Source organism: Theropithecus gelada, chromosome 1, assembly GCF_003255815.1.
Source record: "Theropithecus gelada isolate Dixy chromosome 1, Tgel_1.0, whole genome shotgun sequence".
In the NCBI taxonomy this organism is placed as follows: Eukaryota; Metazoa; Chordata; class Mammalia; order Primates; family Cercopithecidae; genus Theropithecus; species Theropithecus gelada.
Window position 1 is genome coordinate 16,959,711 of NC_037668.1, and position 18,115 is coordinate 16,977,825.

Here is an 18,115-nt window from a genome sequence, read left to right on the forward strand (position 1 = left end):
TGGCTGTAAGAGCCAGGGAACTTTTCTTTTCTTTCTTTCTTTTTTTTTTTTTCCTTTTTTTTCTTTTTTTTTTTCCTTTGAGATGGAGTTTACCTCTCATTGTCCAGGCTGGAGTGCAATGGTGCAATCTTGGCTCACTGCAACCTCCGCCTCCTGCATTCAAGCAATTTTCCTGCCTCAGCCTCCCTAGTAGCTGGGATTACAGGCATGTGCTACCACGCCTGGCTAATTTTGTATTTTTAGTAGAGACAGGGTTTCTTATATTGGTCAGACTGGTCTTGAACTCCTGACCTCAGGCGATCTGCCCGCCTCGGCCTCCCAAAGTGCTGGGATTACAGGCGTGAGCCACTGTGCCCAGCCAAAGCCATTGGAACTTTTCTTTCCAATGGGAAACCCAGTGAACCTCAGAGAGGTGATGTTATGGCAAAGTGGAAGACAGGGGCATGATATGAAGACGACCAGGGAAAGGGAACACTACAGCTATAGAATGCTGATAGAGAGCCAACAGAATGATAATTACACGCTAAGCTGACATAAATTCTCCCTCAAGTTAAACCTGTGCTGATTGTATTAGCTATTGTTTAGCATCTACACAGCAAGCTTTCTTCTTAGGCACATGACCTGGGCATGGGATCCAGATTTGGATAGTCATAGTTCTTCTAGAAACTTTATTTATTTATTTATTTAAAGACAGTGTCTTGGCCAGGTATGGTGGCTCACGCCTGTAATCCCAGTACTTTAGGAGGCCGAGGTGGGAGGATCACTTGAGATTAGGAGTTCCAGCCCAGCCTGGCCAACATGGTGAAACCCTGTCTCTACTAAAAATACAAAAATTAATTGGGCATGGTGGTGCATGCCTGTAATCCCAGCTACTTGAGAGGCTGAGGCAGGAGAATAGCTTGAACCCCAGAGGCGGAGGTTGCAGTGAGGCGAGACCATGCCACTGCATTCCAGCCTGGGTGACAGAGCGAGACTCCATCTCAATAAATAAATAAATAAATAAAATAAAATAAAGACAGAGTCTTGTTGTGTCACCGAGGCTGGAGTGCAATGGTGGGATCATAGCTCACTGCAGCCTCCAACTCCTGGGCTCAGGGGATCCTCCCACCCCAACCTTCTGTGTAGCTAAGACTACAGGCATGTGCCACTACGCCTGGCTAATTTTAAAATTGTTTTGTAGAGACAGGGTCTTGCTGTGTTTCCCAGACTGGTCTTGAACTTCTAGGCTCAAAAGATCCTCCAGAAACAGCCTCCCAAAGTGCTGGGATTACAGGCATGAGCCACCACACCTGGCTGTGTGGTTTGTTACATAGCTGCAGTTAACTGGAATACTCAGTGTCCTCCTTAGCTATGTAAAGCAATACATATTCTTTGCTTAAGTTAGTTTGAATTGAGTTTTTGTCACTTGCAACTAATCTTGACTAATTACTTGCAAGGAATCTTGACTAATAAACTCTCTAGTCTCTAGGTATTATTCACTCTTTGTGAGTCAGTTACTCAGTTTGCCAAAGAAGTAATTTTTCATGTGGTGTTCACGGAAAAAGTGCAGAAAGGTAGTGTAGAGGAGAGAAGAGAGAATTAGGGCAAGGGCCTAAAACGAGGACCCCCTTTTTGTTCTCTTTAAGACGTGAACCCATGGATAATGGGTTGCCTCATTGCCTGTTTTTTTTCAGAGGCAAGGTCTCCCTCTGTAGCCCAGCCTGAAATGCAGTGGTGCAATCAGTTCCCTGTAACCTTGACCTCCTGGGCTCAAGTGATCCTCCCGCCTCACTCAGCTTTTCGAGCAGCTGGGACTACAGGCATGCACCACCACACCCAGCTAACTTTTAAAATTTTGTGGTAAGATGTGGTCTTGCTATGTTGCCCAGACTGGTCTTGAACTCCAGTGATCCTCCCCGTCTTGGCCCCACAAAGTGCTGGGATTACAGGTGTGAGCCACTGTGTCCAGTTCATTGCCTCTTTCAAACTATTTAATTTTTCTCCTTAGGGTTGAGTTCTGGCCACTGATCTGCTGAGTGACCTTTGAGAAATTGCTGTACTTTGCTGGGTATGTTTCTTTTTCTGAAGGGTGGTGGTGGAGGGAGATACTTATCAGAATAAATGAGCAAATGGGGCTAGATTTGATATTTGTTAGAATTAAAAGCAGCTGGGCGTAATGGCTCATGCCTGTAATCCCAGTACTTTGGGAGGTGGAGATGGGCAGATCACCTGAAGTCAGGAGTTTGAGACCACCCTGGCCAACACAGTGAAACCCCTTCTCTACTAAAAATACAAAAATTAGCCCAGTGTGGTGGTGCACACCTGTAATCCCAGCTGCTTGGGAGGCTAAGGCAGGAGACTGGCTTGAACCCGGGAGGCGGAGGTTGCAGTGAGTCGAGATTGCACCCACCACTGTTCTCCAGCCTGGGCGACCAAAGTGAGACTCTGTCTCAAAAAAAAGATAAAAATAAAAAAGTGATGTGCTAAGCATTCTGCTAGGCATTTTCTACGTACCGCTGATTTGATCCCCAACATAGCCGTATTAGCCACTTTTTGTCCTTTCCTGGACTCACATTCTAGAAACACTTGTTCAGCTCCTCTGTACTTCTCATTCTCATACATTGTCAGGGTACAAGTCATGTATGACCAGTTCCTTGTTTCAAGAAGCTTATGTTCAGATTGGAAAAATAAAGTTGAACTGATATTAAATTGTTATGGTCTAAACTGCGCACTCCAGCCTGGGTGACAGAGTAAGACTCTGTTTATTTATGTATTTTTTTGGGGGGGTACGGAGTCTCACTCTGTCGCCCAGGCTGGAGTGCAGTGGCATGATCTTGGCTCACTGTAACCTCTGCCTCCCAGGTTCAAGCAGTTCTCTTGCCTCAGCCTCCTGAGTAGCTAGGATTATAGGTGGTAGCTAGGATTATAGGTGGTAGTTAGGATTACAGCTACCATGCCACCACGCCTGGCTAATTTTTGTATTTTTGGTAGAGACAGGGTTTCACCATGTTGGCGGGGCTGGTCTTGAATGCCTGACCTCAAGTGATGTGCCCGCCTCGGCCTCCCAAAGTGCTGGGATTACAGGCGTGAGCCACCATGCCTGGCGACTCTGTTTCTAAAAAAAAGAAAAAAAAAAAAAAATTAGAGTGGTACTGACCTAAATGCAGTTAAATTAAATTACCCATTGCTGTGTAACACAGCACCACAAAGTTAGCAGCTTAAAGCAACAAGTATATACTATCTCACAGTTTCTATTGGTGTCCGGAGTCTGGGCTGGGCTTAACTGGGTCCTCGGCTCACAGCATCACAAGACTGCAGTCAAGGTGCTGGCTGGGCTGTGTTTCTTTGTGGAGCCCAGGATCCTCTTCCAAGTTCAGGTGGTTGCTGGGAGAATTTCTCGAGGGTGTATGACCGGGGACCCCAGTTTCTTGCTGTCAGCCCAGAGCCACACTGAGCACCTAGAGAGGGCCCTGCAGTTCCCTGCCGTGTGGCCCTCTCCACAGGCACTTCACAACATGGCAGCTTGCTTCCTCAAGGCAAGCACGAGTCTCCTGCTCTAGTCTGCTAGGAAGTGTTACATAATGTCATATAATCATGGGAGTGACACATCCTCACCTTTGCCATATTCTATTGCCTAGAAGCACACAGGTTCTACCCACACTCAAGAGGAAGGGATTACACAAGAGCATGACTCACCGAGGGGGTCACCTGAAGGTATATTTGCCTCAGGAATTTAGAAAAGAGGGATGTCAGAGTGAACTGGACTCCCTGGGGGAGGCTCTTTGGAAGGACTTCAGCCAGGTCTTAAAGGAAGAGTAGAATTTAGTTCAGCAAAGGGAATAAAGAGGCAGAACATCTAGGGCCAAAGAACTCCATGAGCAAAAGTATGGAGGTGGGATTCTCACCTAAGTCATTCCTACACAGAAAGGTAACAGAAACCTGACGACTTTGCAGATCACAAGGGGTAGGAGGAACCTTTTCTTATTGAACCAAAGGGAAGCTGGGTAGGGAAAGGAGAATGTCCTGGCTTGGTGTCAGAAAATTTGGGTTCAAGGTTCAGGTCCAGTATTAACTAGCAGTGTGACTAGGACCTGCTGGTTATCTGAGCCTAGCTTCTTATGACCACTTCGATTGACTTTGTTATTGTGAGAACGAAATAAGCTCTTGGATGCAAATTGCTCTGTAAATGGTCCAGATCTCATTTCTGAAAGCAGCATCATTGACTCCCACTCCCTCTGGGTCCCCCAGCCCCCTGGCTCCTCTTTCACTGGATGCGCTCCCTCTTTGAGTCTCCTAAATGGGGTGACTGTGGGAGAAGATTCTCTGAGTTCTGGACTTGGCACTCCTCTTATCTGACTGCACAATATGTTTTGGGGTCCTCATCTACCACCACCCAGGGCTGATGGCTCCCAAATCTAAGTTCTGGCCCAGACTCCTTTCCCCAGGCCCACACTCATGTGTTCAACCAGTTGTTGGACAATTCCTCTTGGCTCTCCCACAGGCCCCAAATTAAACTAATCTTCTTGTTCGAATCAAACAAATTTAAACAAATTGAATTCATCGTCCTTGCAAACCTCTTCCTCTTCCTTTCTATGCCATGTCTTGGGGAATCACACCACCACGTCAGACATCTTATATCATTCCTTCCTCCCCTACCTTCGCACCCGAGATCCTAGTGGTCACCAAGTGCTTTCTCTCCTGTGCATGCCCCTCCTTATATTCCCACCACTACTGCCCTCGTTGGCACCTCATTAATTCCCACCAGAATCACTGCAAATGCTTCATAACTGATCTTTCTATCTGAATTCATTCTCCACACATCCTGCAGCATGAACTTTTTGAAGCACAGATTTGTGAATGCCTGTGCTCTGCTTAAAAGCAATCAGAGGCCCCTCACTACTAAGGAAGGAAATTCAAACTCCTGGGCATGATATTCGATTTTTTTTTTTTCCCAGACGGAGTCTTGTTCTGTCGCCCAGGCGGGACTGCAGTAGCGCAATCTTGGCACACTGCAAGCTCCGCCTCTCCTGGGTTCAAGCCATTCTCCTGCCTCAGCCTCCCAAGTAGCTGGGACTACAGGTGCCTGCCACCATGCCGGGCTAATTATTTTTATTTATTTTTATTTTTTGTATTTTTAGTAGAGACGGGGTTTCACCATGTTAGCCAGGATGGTCTCGATCTCCTGACCTCGTGATCCACCTGCCTTGGCCTCCCAAAGTGCTAGAATTACAGGTGTGAGCTATCACACCCGGCTGATATTCGATATTTTTAGCCCTCCCGGATCTGACTCTTGCCCACCTCCCCTGTCCACTTCCTGTCTCCTCTGCCCCAGTCCTACTGAACTATGTGGTCTCACATGGTACTGTGTTCTTTCAAATCTCTGTATGTTTGAATATGCTGTTTCCTTTGTCAGAAATGCCCTTCCACCACTATCCTTCTCTGCTGCAATTGCTAACTCTTCTCATGTGTAATCACTTAGCTCAGCTCTCCCATTTCGTGAGTCATCTTCCCTAACTCCTCCCTCTGGATACGTGGAAGTCCCTCCGATGTGCACTCCTAGCAGCTTGTGCAGGACTCTCATCACAGCTCTCATCACGCTTTATTGCAATGGTTTTTTCTTTTGTTTTCTCTCCTGCTAGATTGCGAATTCTCACCAGCAGTAATGGTGTCTTATTCTTTTGTTATTTTGATGCTCTGATCACCTTTTCTTCCAATCTAATCCTTTCTAAATATTTTTAAATTTATTTTCTGAATAGGCAACATACTCATCTGACTGAAAATTTGGAAGTTACGTAAAAGTATAAAGTGAAAAGTCTCTCTCCTACCCTTGTCCCCATCTCGGACACCCTAGCTATCCCGTCTCCCTCCCCAGCAGCAATCAGTGTTATCAATTTCTTGTGAATACTTCTAGAGATAGAAAAATATATATGGTTCCCTTTTATTTTATTTTATTATCATTATTTTTTTAGACAGAGTCTCGTTCTGTCGCCAGGCTGGAGTGCAGTGGCACGATCTCGGCTCACTGCAACCTCTGCCACCTGGGTTCAAGTGATTCTACTGCCTCAGCCTCCTGAGGACTACAGGCCCTGCCACCATGCCCGGCTAATTTTTGTATTTGTTTTGTTTTGTTTGTTTTTGAGACGGAGTCTCGCTCTGTCGCCCAGGCTGGAGTGCAGTGGCACAATCTCGGCTTACTGCAACCTCTACCTCCTGGGTTCAAGCGATTCTTCTGCCTCAGCCTCCCGAGTAGCTGGGACTACAGGTGTGTGCCACCATGCCTGGCTAATTTTTGTATTTTTAGTAGAGATGGGGTTTCGCCATGTTGGCCAGTCTGGTCTCAAACTCCTGACCCTGATCCACCCACCTTGGCCTCCCAAAGTGCTGGAATTACAGGCGTGAGCCACCATACCTGGCCCATGGTTCCTATTTTATATACAAATGGTATCATGTTGTATAGATCGTGCTGCACTTTGTTTTCACTGAATCATATATAGTATTGATGATATGATCATTCCATGTAAGTGCATACAGAGCTTCCTTATTCTGTGTTTACACTAATTCAGTTTTCCATTGTGGATATGTTATGATTTAACGAATAAACATTAGGTTGTTTTCAGTCTTTTGTGAATACAAATAATACTGCAATGACTTAACTTGATAAAAACATCACTTCACACATGTGCAAGTGTAATGGTAGAATGAACTCCTAGAGGTGGAACCGCCTCCAGATTGAGGAATATGTGTATTTGTAAGTTTGACCATGTCCTATTGCCTTTCAGGGAGTTTGTAGATATTATTGTATTTATCTCTGCACCCCTAGCTACCATTACAGAGTCTAGAACAGAGTAGGCATTCAGTATATTTTCATCTAATAAACCAATGAAAAAATAACTCTTTTAGGAGAGGCTCCCTTCTTTTTCCTTTCTCTGATGCCTTGCTTTCCCCATCCAGTGCTCAGTTCAAACCAAATGATTCATGTTCAATCCAAATGCCACTATCGTTTTGGAATAAAACTCTTATTCCAACTTTATTGTGTAACTAATCAAGATCCTTCTTCATTAGCTTGGTTGTAAAATAAGGTCACATTTTTATGTTCTAATTATAATGACTTTGAGTCCTCACCCCATATTTTGTGAGATCTCTTTTTTTTTTTTTTTTTTTGAGACAGGATCTCACTCTGATGCTCAGGCTGGAGTGCAGTGGTGCGATCTCAGCTCTCTGCAGCCTTGACCTCCTGGGCTCAAGCGATCCTCTCACCTAAACCTCCCAAGTAGCTGGTACTACAGGCATGTGCCATCATGCCCAGCTAGTTTTTTTTTTTTTTTTTTTTTTTTTTTTTTTTTTTTTTTTTAGATAGAGTTTCGCTCTGTCACCCAGGCTGGAATGCAACGGTGAAATCTTGGCTCACTGCAACCTCTGCCTCCTGGGTTCAAGCCATTCCCCTGCCTCAGCCTCCCAAGTAGCTGGGATTGCAGGTGCCTGCCACCACACTCGGCTAATTTTTTGTAGTTTTAGTAGAGACAGGGTTTCACCATGTTGGCCAGGCTGGTCTTGAACTCCTGACCTCACATGATCCACCCACCTTGGCCTCCCAAAGTGTTGGGGTTACAAGTGTGAGCCACTGTGCCCAGCCACCAGCTAATTTTTTATTGTTTGTTGAGATGGGGTCTCACTCTGTTGCCCAGTTTGGTCTTGAACTCCTGGGCTCAAGGAATCCTCCCACCTCGGTCTGCCAAAGTGCTGGTATTACAGGCATGAGCCACCACACCCAGCCTTTAAAAATTTGGGGGGACTCTTTTGTAATAACAGTTAGCTTAAAACACAAGCACATTGTACAGATGTACAAAATATTTTCTTTCTTTATATCTTTATTCCAAAGGCTTTTTTCTATTTAGACAATTTTTTGTTTTATGTTTTAAACTTTTTTGGGGGTTAAAAATGAAGACACAAACATAGCCTATGCCTACACCAGATCTGGATCATCAATTTCACTGTCTTCCACCTCCATCTCGTCTCACTGGAAGGTCTTCATGGGTAATAACATGCACAAAGCTGTCATCTGATGGTAACAATAATTGGGGCTAGGCACGGTGGCTCACACCTGTAATCCCAGCACTTTGGGAGGCTGAAGTGGGCAGATCACCTGAGGTCAGGAGTCGAGACCAGCTTGGCCAACATGGTGAAACCCTGTGTCTACTAAAACTACAAAAAAACTAGCCAGGCATGGTGGCGCATGCCTGTAATCCCAGCTACTTGGGAGGCTGAGGCAGGAGAATCACTTGAACCCGGGAGGCAGAGGTTGCAGTGAGCCGAGATCGTGCCATTGCATTCCAGCCTGGGCGATAAGAGTGAAACTCCATCTTAAAAACAAAAAACAAACAAAACAAAACAAAACAAAACAAAAACAAAAACACAATACTTGGAATACATGGAAAAAAACCCACAATACTTGGAATACTTAGAATACATTCTGAAGGATGTGCCTGAGGCCGCTTTACAGTTAACTTAAAAACAAGCAGGAGTACACCCTAAAATAGTGATAAAAACTATAGTGAATTCATAAACTAGTAACATAGTTCTTACCATTATCAAGTATTATGTACTGTACATAATCATATGTGCTATACATTCATATGACTGGCAGTGCAGGTTTGTTAACACCAGCATCACCCCAAACATGTGAGTAATGTGTTGTGCTATGACCTTATGGTGGCTACTGTATCACTAGGTGATAGACATTTTTCAGCTCCATTATCATCTTAGGGGGCCTCCCTAGTGTGTGCAGTCCATTGTAGACCAAAATGTCCTTATGTGGCACATGACTACAGTTGCAATACAGGACAAGAAAGTTGCACAATAACTGGGCCTTAGTTCCGGATACTTAGTAGCTGGATGACTCTTAGCACTCTTTGTTTCCTAATAACGTAAAATACGGAAGCTAATCGTAATCAGGTTGCCTTACAGGTTGTTGGGCCCTGGTCAACATATAAGTTACTGTGCAAAAAAATGATTTGATATAATTTAAGACTCTGTTGAATCATAAACGTTAAGTTATTCTAACATTATTGTTTTTTAGAGGTTATGAAATGAAAGGGGGGGGGAAACTTGGTCCGCATCAAGAACTGAATCATTTTACCACGCTCGGTGCTGGGTTATACTCTCCTCACCCAACAGATCAAACTCCTAACCCAGCATAAAAGATAAACTACAACTCCCGGCAGGCCTTGCCTCCGAACTGCGTCTTATAACCTCGGCTCAGGCCCGGGCCCAGACCGCTCCCCGCCCCCGCCGCCCATAAACTACATCTCCCAGGAGGCCCCACGGTGCCCAATTGTCCGCTTTTCCCCCGCCCCCTGCCTCCTCTTCACCCACCACCAGCAGCTCGTTGACCGAGTCGGTCCCGCGGCCGGCGGATCGGGCGCGCGCGTCGGGGGTCGTGCGGCTGCCGGGCAGGGCGAGCACGCGCCGCGAGGCCTTGGAGGCGTAGGGGGCGGGGGTACGGTTCGCCTGCTCGCAAGATGGCGGACGAGGACGGGGAAGGGATTCACCCCTCAGCCCCTCACAGGAACGGAGGTGGCGGCGGCGGCGGGGGGTCTGGGCTCCACTGCGCCGGGAACGGCGGCGGGGGAGGCGGCGGCCCGCGGGTCGTGCGCATCGTCAAGTCCGAGTCCGGCTACGGCTTCAACGTGCGGGGCCAAGTGAGCGAGGGCGGGCAACTGCGGAGCATCAACGGGGAGCTGTACGCGCCGCTGCAGCATGTGAGCGCCGTGCTGCCCGGGGGGGCGGCCGATCGGGCCGGGGTGCGCAAGGGGGACCGCATCCTGGAGGTGTGAGTATCGGGGGTGCCCGCCGCCCCACCCTCCCCGCGCCCCTCCTCCTGCCCCTGCACTCCCCGCTACCCTTGTCATCCCCAGGCCGCACCTCCCCCGAGCTCCGAGCCGGCCTCGCGACCCCGGCCCCTCAGGCCTCCGCAGCCGGGCCCCTCCTTGTGGGTTGCCCTCCCCCCACCCGACCCGGGGCTTCTGCGACGCCCGTCTCCCACCCCGTCGTCTCCAGCTGATGCCCTTGCGCCCCCAGTGCTCTACCCCGTGCCCCGATTACTCTGGGCTCTTCTCCGCCCCTTTGCCTTCCCGTTTGGCGTGCTGCATTCTGCTCCTCACTCCCCCTCGTCTTGCTCAGAAGGAACCTCATCTGCTCCTTACTGACGGCGTTTCGTTTTCTGATCCAGCCAGTACCGTGTCCTCCCCAAGTTCTCATCTTCAGCATCGCAATTTCGTTCTCCACCACTCCCCTCCGTCCCCGTGGACTGCCCCTTCTGCCCTCCAGACCAAGTAGGCAGGAACTCTGGTCTGCTCCTACTTTTCCTCCGGAAACAGCATCCCTCCCCGCTCCACTCCTTTTTCTTTCCTTAGTTACCCTCTCCTCATGGTTAAGCTGCCCCTAAATTTTTCCATCCCACCGTGTGCCCCTTTCCTCCCCATGTTTTTGTATTTCTACTCCAAGAGTTTACCTTGCTTTCTGACCCTTGCATGCCTTTGGGGTAGGGGGCGTGGGATTTGACACTGTAGTTTCTCGTATCACACCCTAATTTGGAATCTAGTGTCTCCATCAGCACACCCCTCTGAGAGCATCTCTGCCCTGGCCTCCTGCCTTTACTCCTGCTCTATACTCATGCCTCCTTCTAGTCAGGTTTATGGTAGACCCCTTGTCACTCCTCCTCCTCCCAAACTACTTCAAGCCCTTTTTGGGTCTTTGACCGCTCTGCTTTTTTAGGGCATGCCCGTCTCTGCTGCCTCTTCTACTCTGTCCTACTGTGATCCCACACTTGACTTTGTCCTAGTCTTTCTCTCCCCTAGGCTGCTTTTCCTTTCTTCTGTTTTTTTAAGGCGCCTTCTGCTGCTGCAGCCCACCCTCTCTCCCCTGCTGCAGTCCCTCCCCCTTCATACGCCTTCCCCACCACATCTCTTCATGCTCTTGCGGGATGCTGCCTTGTCTTGCAATCTCTGTGCACACCTCCTCCACTACTCTAATCTAGGTGTTACATTTGTGTTTTTGTACTTTGTATTGAAATTCGGATAGTGATTGCTGGTTGACTTGCAGGCGGTGTGTGCTCGCATTGTCTCCGTGCACCTCAGCAGTCTTCAGTGCTGTGTTTCTTCTCACTGAATATATGTTGTGCATTCCTTTTTTACACTTTTACTCTCTCCCTCCATGTTTCGATTTGCCCACGTGAAATCATTCTCATTTTTTAATAAATTTTATTTTAATTGTAATTTCCACAACCTTCAGTTACCTCTTGTAAAACAGTAGGTTTGCAAAGGGGATAGTCTTTTGAAAATCTGCCTTGTAGAGAAGTCCATTCCTTCTTACTCATCTCGTGCCATCTACCCTTATCCTTGACATTCTTACTCTATGGTGTCCACTCATTCTGTTTCCTCATCTCTTCTACCTCAAGAAATAGTTGGTTTTAAACTGGGAGAGCTGATTGAAAAAAAAAATAGTTGCTCACCTAGGCCAGTGTTTGGAGGCAATATACCTTTCTTCTGTTCTTTCTGTAAATAGATGCTTTCCTGTTTCATTAATGTACTATGTACTGTCTCCTAGTATTCCTAGTATTCTCTGACTATATATATATATATATATATATATATATATATACTTTTTTTTTTTTGAGATGGAGTTTCGATCATCGCCCAGGCTGGAGTGCAGTGGCGCGATCTCGGCTCACTGCAACTTCCGCCTCCCAGGTTCAAGCTATTCTCCCTCCTCAGCCTCCTGAATAGCTGGGATTACAGGCATGTGCCATCACGCCCAGCTAATTTTGTATTTTTAGTAGAGACGGGGTTTCACCATGTTGGCCAGGCTGGTCTCAAACTCCTGACCTCAGGTGATCCGCCCGCCTCGGCCTCCCAAAGTGCTGGGATTACAATAATGACTTTCAGATTTCTTATACTTGGGCACTTAATTATTTTCTTTATAGATAACTCAAAATTTGTGGCTGATGTTTTCTTCCAATAGAAGGTCTTGGAATTGTCATTTTCCTTTGCCTTTGAAAGTTAACTTTGGACTCAGCTTCTTATTTTTAAATTTAAAGCTAAAGCATTTACAATTACGAATTTATGATAAAGTTCTAAATTATTTACTCTTCACAGGATCTAAAGGAACTAAACAAAAAAGAGTAATTCTGTAGCAGACTATAGTTAACATGATTTATCTTTACAGATACACACATCCCAACATACATAGTTAGCGACTTCTTGCCTTTATTGTGGCTTCTGCCCAAGAGCCTAGATATAAACTGTAAAGGAGACCTCAGATGATCCCCTAGGAAAGGTAGAAGGACTTGCCTTAGGCTCAAGTTCCAGATTAGGAAGCTGGGAAATCTTTGCCTTCTAGAGAAAAAACATTGCTTTTTGGCACATCCTTTGTGGTAAGTAGAGAACTTTGTTGCTTTTAGTGGGCAGGGGAAAAGAATACTCTGCCTAGAAGACCTCTCTGGAAGGTTGTGGTAATCAGCAATCTTCCTGGCATTGGTTTCTCACCCTTCCAACTATATGTATTTTGATTTCCAAATTATCTGAACCTTCTTTGGTACTATAGGGGAAGTAATGATAATTACAGCCCAAAGCCAAGCTAGTGGTACATTCTCTGAGACCTCAACTATACAGTGTCTTTCTCTTTTCTTCCTTTCTTCGATAGTCTGTGCCTTCTCTTTAGGGTTTCAAGTGAGGGGAAATCAGCAATGCAATAGATGTGGTTCTTGAGGGATATCTGTGCCTGCTACTTGTCTTGATCTTGGTTAGATGGATGCTAATTTTCCTAAAGCATTTTTTTAGGCAGTACTCCTTAGAACTGTTGTCTGTCCTCCAAGTTCTTAAAGTTTACCTCTATTGTCCCAGGAAAGCTTTGCATGTTGATTAAGAGCCAGGTGGGGTCAGAATTAGGGATAGGTGGATTATCATTGTGTGGATATAGTTTATATCAAGTCGTAGGTGAACGTTTGGACCTTGGTAATTGGTATTTAAGACTTTTCCCTATTTTAGATTCTTCTATTATGTTTACAAATTGTTTTTATAATTCACTTGTTTGGACAACTGACAGAGATGTGAAAGAACAGAGTAACTTTTAAGGGCATACAAACTTGGACACAAGTAAGAGCATCAGTTTCTTTGTGTTTCTTTTAAACACAAGGAAAGGCTTACCAAGGCTGTCCTAATCTTTAGTCCTGAAACTAAATTGGAACCCATATGGTTCAGTTTGCCCTTTCTCCTTTCAAAACTAGACGTCTAGATTCTAACAGAGCTTAGTACTGCAGTATGAACAAGCCCTCTGGGCTCTAAATTTTACTGCAGATGGAAAGTTTTTTTGACTAGCAATGCTGGTTTCCACCTTGTAATTTTTCCCAGTGTAACATATACTGAGTATTTTCCCTTTGATGTGTATGTACCTGGAGGCTAATGAGTAAAGAATGCTTTCAACAAACAGAACCAAAATAAATATGTCTTTGCACTAATTATATAGTATGTGAAGTAACATTTGACTTCAGGTTAATTTTCTTAAGGTTAAAGTAGTTCCAAGGACTCTTGATTGATTTCTTGAGAGATGCTGCTGGAAGGTTTTCATGTGCAGTGGATATAGATATAAAACTGTCTGTATTTTTGAGGGATTAGTTTAAGCATGGACCACTAAGATTGGCTTGCAAGCATTCAGAATCATGATATATTTCTGCTAGTCAGTGTATATGCTTTCCTCCTTGATAGCCACCAGATAATAGACCCATCAGCTTTCCCTCATTAAAGTCATACGATAAATTAAAACTGTGTATATCAATTTGTTTTTTGAAAGTCAGTGTTTTAACTTCATTTTATGTGAGAGTCTGAAAATGAATAAAGAGACTGGTGCCACAAGAAGTATTTTTATGAGTTAAGTGTGAGTCATGTAACAGACTAAGTACTGTCTCAAGAGCTGCTGTCTCAATTGTAACTGAATTCTATTTCGCTGATACTTTCTAGGTAGATTTTGGTAATGTTTGAAATAACCAAATCATGGTTATTGATCAAAGGAAATTTTTATGGCAGCGGTTCTCAGGCTTTAGGGTACATAAGAAGCAGTTGGGTGTGCTTATCAAAAGTACAGATTCTCAGGCTCACCTTTTAAGGGTTATGGTTCAGTAGATCTTTCATAGGGCCTAGAAATCTTTATTTTTTTACTCCTTTGCCAGGTATGGGTAATGCAACCCACATACCCAGTTACATGCCCAGGGTGATGCAGTAGGTTGTAGGCCTTGGATAATCAGTTCATTTTATTTTCATGATTATATCGAGAGTAATGAGCTAAGGCTATACCAACAAATAGTGAATTGTTCGGCTCTCAAATTCCAACCTAAGTGGAAAACCAGTTTAATACTAACTGTTCTGTCTGATCATCTATACTTTATTTATTGGATCTTGCTAAGCTCTTGAAATAAAGATGGATGGTTAAGAGGTAGAGCAAGTTAATATTAATAGTTATAATAGTCATTTTACTGCTTTGCAGTGTGTATAGTGTGTTATAGTTTGTAGTGTTTTTACACCCAGCCAGCCAGTTTGTAGTGTTTTTACCTCTGATCTTCACACAGCCCTGTGAGGTAGAAAGATTATAAGCTCATCAAAGGCAGGGACAACATCAAATACTATGTATTTGTTGTATCCCTAGCCAAATGTCTGGTGGCACACAGAAAGTATTCTTCAATAAATATTTGCCAAGGCTGGGCACGGTGGCTCACGCCTGTAATCCCAGCACTTTGGGAGGCTGAGGCAGGTGGATCATGAGGTCAGGAGATCGAGACCATCCTGGCGAACACGGTGAAACCCTGTCTCTACTAAAAATACAAAAAAAGTAGCCGGGTGTGGTGGTGGGCACCTGTAGTCCCAGCTTCTTGGGAGGCTGAGGCAGGAGAATGGCGTGAACCTGGGAGGTGGAGCTTGCAGTGAGCCAAGATCGTGCCACTGCACTCCAGCCTGGGCGACAGAGCGAGACTCCGTCTCAAAAAAAAAAAGTAAAAAACAAAAACAAACAAACAAAAATACTTGCCAAATGAATATATGAGTATTATCCCTATTTTATAAGAGAGGAAATGGAAACTGAGTGTTGTACCAATGAATGGCAACCAGAATTAAATCCAGATCTTTGGATTCTAGATCTTGACTATTTTCTCTCTTTTTACAGCTTTTTTTTTTTTCTTTTAAAGAGATAGGAGTCTCACTATGTTGCCCAGGCTGTACTTGAATTCTGGGCTCAAGTGATCCTCCCACCTCAGCCTTCCGAGTAGCTGGGACTGCAGGCATGCACTACCACACCTAGCTAATTTTTTCGTACTTTTTTTTTTTTTTGTAGAGATGGGGTTGCCATTTTGCCCAGTGTGGTCTTGAACCCCTGGCCTCAAGTGATCTGCCCACTTTGGCCTCCTAAACTGCTGGCATTACAGGCTTGAGCACCTTGCTAATAACTTAGAATTCAGTTACATTCATATAAACTTCAATAGCGGTTGAACTTTGGTTCTACTATTGTGAACTGTAACTATTTTATATCTTTATTTACCCACTATTACCCATTGTTAAATTGGAAGAGAGACAGGGGACTAAAGCAGGCATTCTTTGCCTTTATTTTTGCTATCTTTACCCTGTTGGTTATCAGTGAAGACAGCAGAACAATCATTTTTAAATTCCTTTTAATTTCACAGGTAGTTGAGGTTGCAAACAAATAAAACTGAATTTGAAAATAGCATTACCTTCCCCTCAGAAATCACTTCCACAGATTGCTGTAACCAGGAAAATATATTTTATTAGTAGCGTAACGATTTGTCTGGGTCTTTTAAATTATTGTGAAGAACAGTTCTCTTTCCATCCACCACTGACCAGTTTATTTCAGATGAGGACCTGTTACCATACTCTCAAGGATAATTATTTTTCAAGGTAAGTCCCATTGGGAATAATTCTTATGACCTTGTAGATAAGCAAAGAGACTTAATTGACAAGCAGACACTTAACAATTTATGATCACTGGAAAGTGCTTTTTGAGCATAATCTGTGGCAAGTTCATTCATTAGATGATGGCATTGCTGACAAAAGGATATTGTGGTAGTTTAGGTTAGAGCCAGTTAAGTTCATTCTTTTCTTCCACCTCAGCTATAATATAGGTGTTTTCTGTGTTTCTTGGGCAATCCAGTAAGAGCCCATGGATGGGTTGGTACAGTTCAGCCCACATTTGGAAAAAAATTTTAGGCAGTTTTAAAATATCTTTTAAAACATTGCAACTCATAGTAAGAGATACATTTTACATTACAGCCCAATATATATGAAAAAAAAAAAACACCAAAAAAACAAAAAAACACACCTGAAATAAGCTTCACAAAAATTATATTTACTGACCAGGCACGGTGGCTCACGCCTGTAATCCCAGCATTTTGGGAAGCCGAGGTGGGCAGATCACTTGAGCTCAGGAGTTTGAAACTGGCCTGGGCAACATGGTGAAACCTCATCTTTGCCAAAAATACAAAAGTTAGCCACATGTGGTGACATGTGCCTATAGTCCCAGCTTCTCAGGAGGCTGAGGTGGGAGGATTGCTTGAGCCTGGCATGTTGAGGCTGCAGTGAGTCATGATCACATCACTGAACTCAAGCCTGGGAGACAGAGTGAGACCCTGTCTCTAAAACAAAACCAAACACCAGAGTGCATGATACCAGTAAATACAGTTTTTTTTTTTGGTTTCTTTTTTCCTCCCACCTTAGCTTCCCAGAAAACTGGGACCATAGGCACATGCCACCATGCCCAGCTAATTTTTTGTATTTTTTGTAGAAACAGGGTTTCACCATGTTGCCCAGGCTGGTCTGAGATTCCTGGGCTGAAGTGATCCACTTGCCTCGGCCTCCCAAAGTGCTGGGATTACAGGTGTGAGCCACCGTGCCAGGCCCACTCTGGTATTTTTTAGTTTGTTCGTATTTTGAGTTTGTTTGTTTTTTTGAGTGCTGGTAGTGGCCTGGTATATTAATTTCACAACTCATTAGGTTGTGATCCACTGTCTGAAAAACAGTAATTTAGAGCATCACTTTTCCTGATATTGGCCTGCTAAATATTACTTCGTACTCAGTCTGGTTCCACAAGTAAGCACACACTGTATATAAAGTACTGCTTGGCTTGTATGAGTCACAGGGTCTCTGCATCCCTGCCTTTGAGAAGCTTACACTGCAGTAGGGAAGGTAAACAATTTACTGTGTGTAAAGCTAGACGAAGTAATAGAGATAAATGAAAATGCACAATCGAAGTATAGAGGAAGGAGTGAATATGCCTGAGAAGACTGGCAGGGAGACCGCTCATATAAGGCTTTTAAACTTGATTGAAGAACAAATAAAACTTCAGAGAAGGGGCAAAGATTTTATAGGTTGAGGAAAACTGTGACCAAAGAGGGGAAAATGTGAATAGCTCTTAGGCTAGCAAGGGGCTTGAAGTTGCTGTTTGTCTGTAGACATTTGTGGTAATAGAAACTGGAAAGGAAGGTTGCAGTAAGATTTAAAAAAGATGACTTTGAATGTAATCCCAAGAAGTTTGGATTTTTTTCTCTTTATGAGCTCAGAATATAGCTGTGTGTGCATTAATACCCAGAACTTACTGTGAATTTAGTTTTATATAATTATTTACCAGAAGAGGTTGAATAACTTTTCCCAGGTGAAAGAGGAAAATCACTATTAGAATTAGAATAATTTCAGAGCATCTAGTCTTTTGGACTGTCTTGTACTATATAAAGAAGGGAACTAAGAACAACTAAGCTCTGACACCCAGAACTGGGAACAGCTGGTGAGGAGCTGGTTGTCTTTAACTTGTGTATGTATTTTATTTCACGATCGAATCCGGCTTCTCAGTTATCCTCTCTCTTTCTTATGTTTTAAATGACTATACTTACTGTTGTATTTACAGTTGATAACTGTCATCCTTGTGTGCTACAGGCCTGTTCTATTCTAGCTGTACTTTCCTCCAAGTTCCAAGTCTGTTCCTCTGATTTGGAGATGCTGCCTTTTTTTTTTTTTGAGACGGAGTCTTGCTCTGTTGCCCAGGCTGGAGAGCAGTGGCACTATCTCGGCTCACTGCAACCTTAGCCTCC

At 44.3% G+C, this 18,115-nt stretch overlaps 1 protein-coding gene across 3 annotated transcripts in view; it reads left to right on the forward strand.

The window, feature by feature from the left end:
- The first annotated feature begins 9,315 nt into the window (after positions 1 to 9,315).
- The window catches only part of SNX27 (sorting nexin family member 27), an 87,058-nt gene continuing 78,258 nt past the window's right edge, over positions 9,316 to 18,115 (forward strand). For 2 of the 3 annotated variants that reach the window (XM_025367004.1, XM_025366993.1), the window contains exon 1: positions 9,316 to 9,808. In XM_025367004.1, the coding sequence (XP_025222789.1) occupies positions 9,498 to 9,808 (311 nt within the window). In that variant the 5' untranslated portion in view covers positions 9,316 to 9,497. The remainder of the gene's footprint in view (positions 9,809 to 18,115) is intronic. The other variant, XM_025367014.1, reaches the window with a different exon arrangement.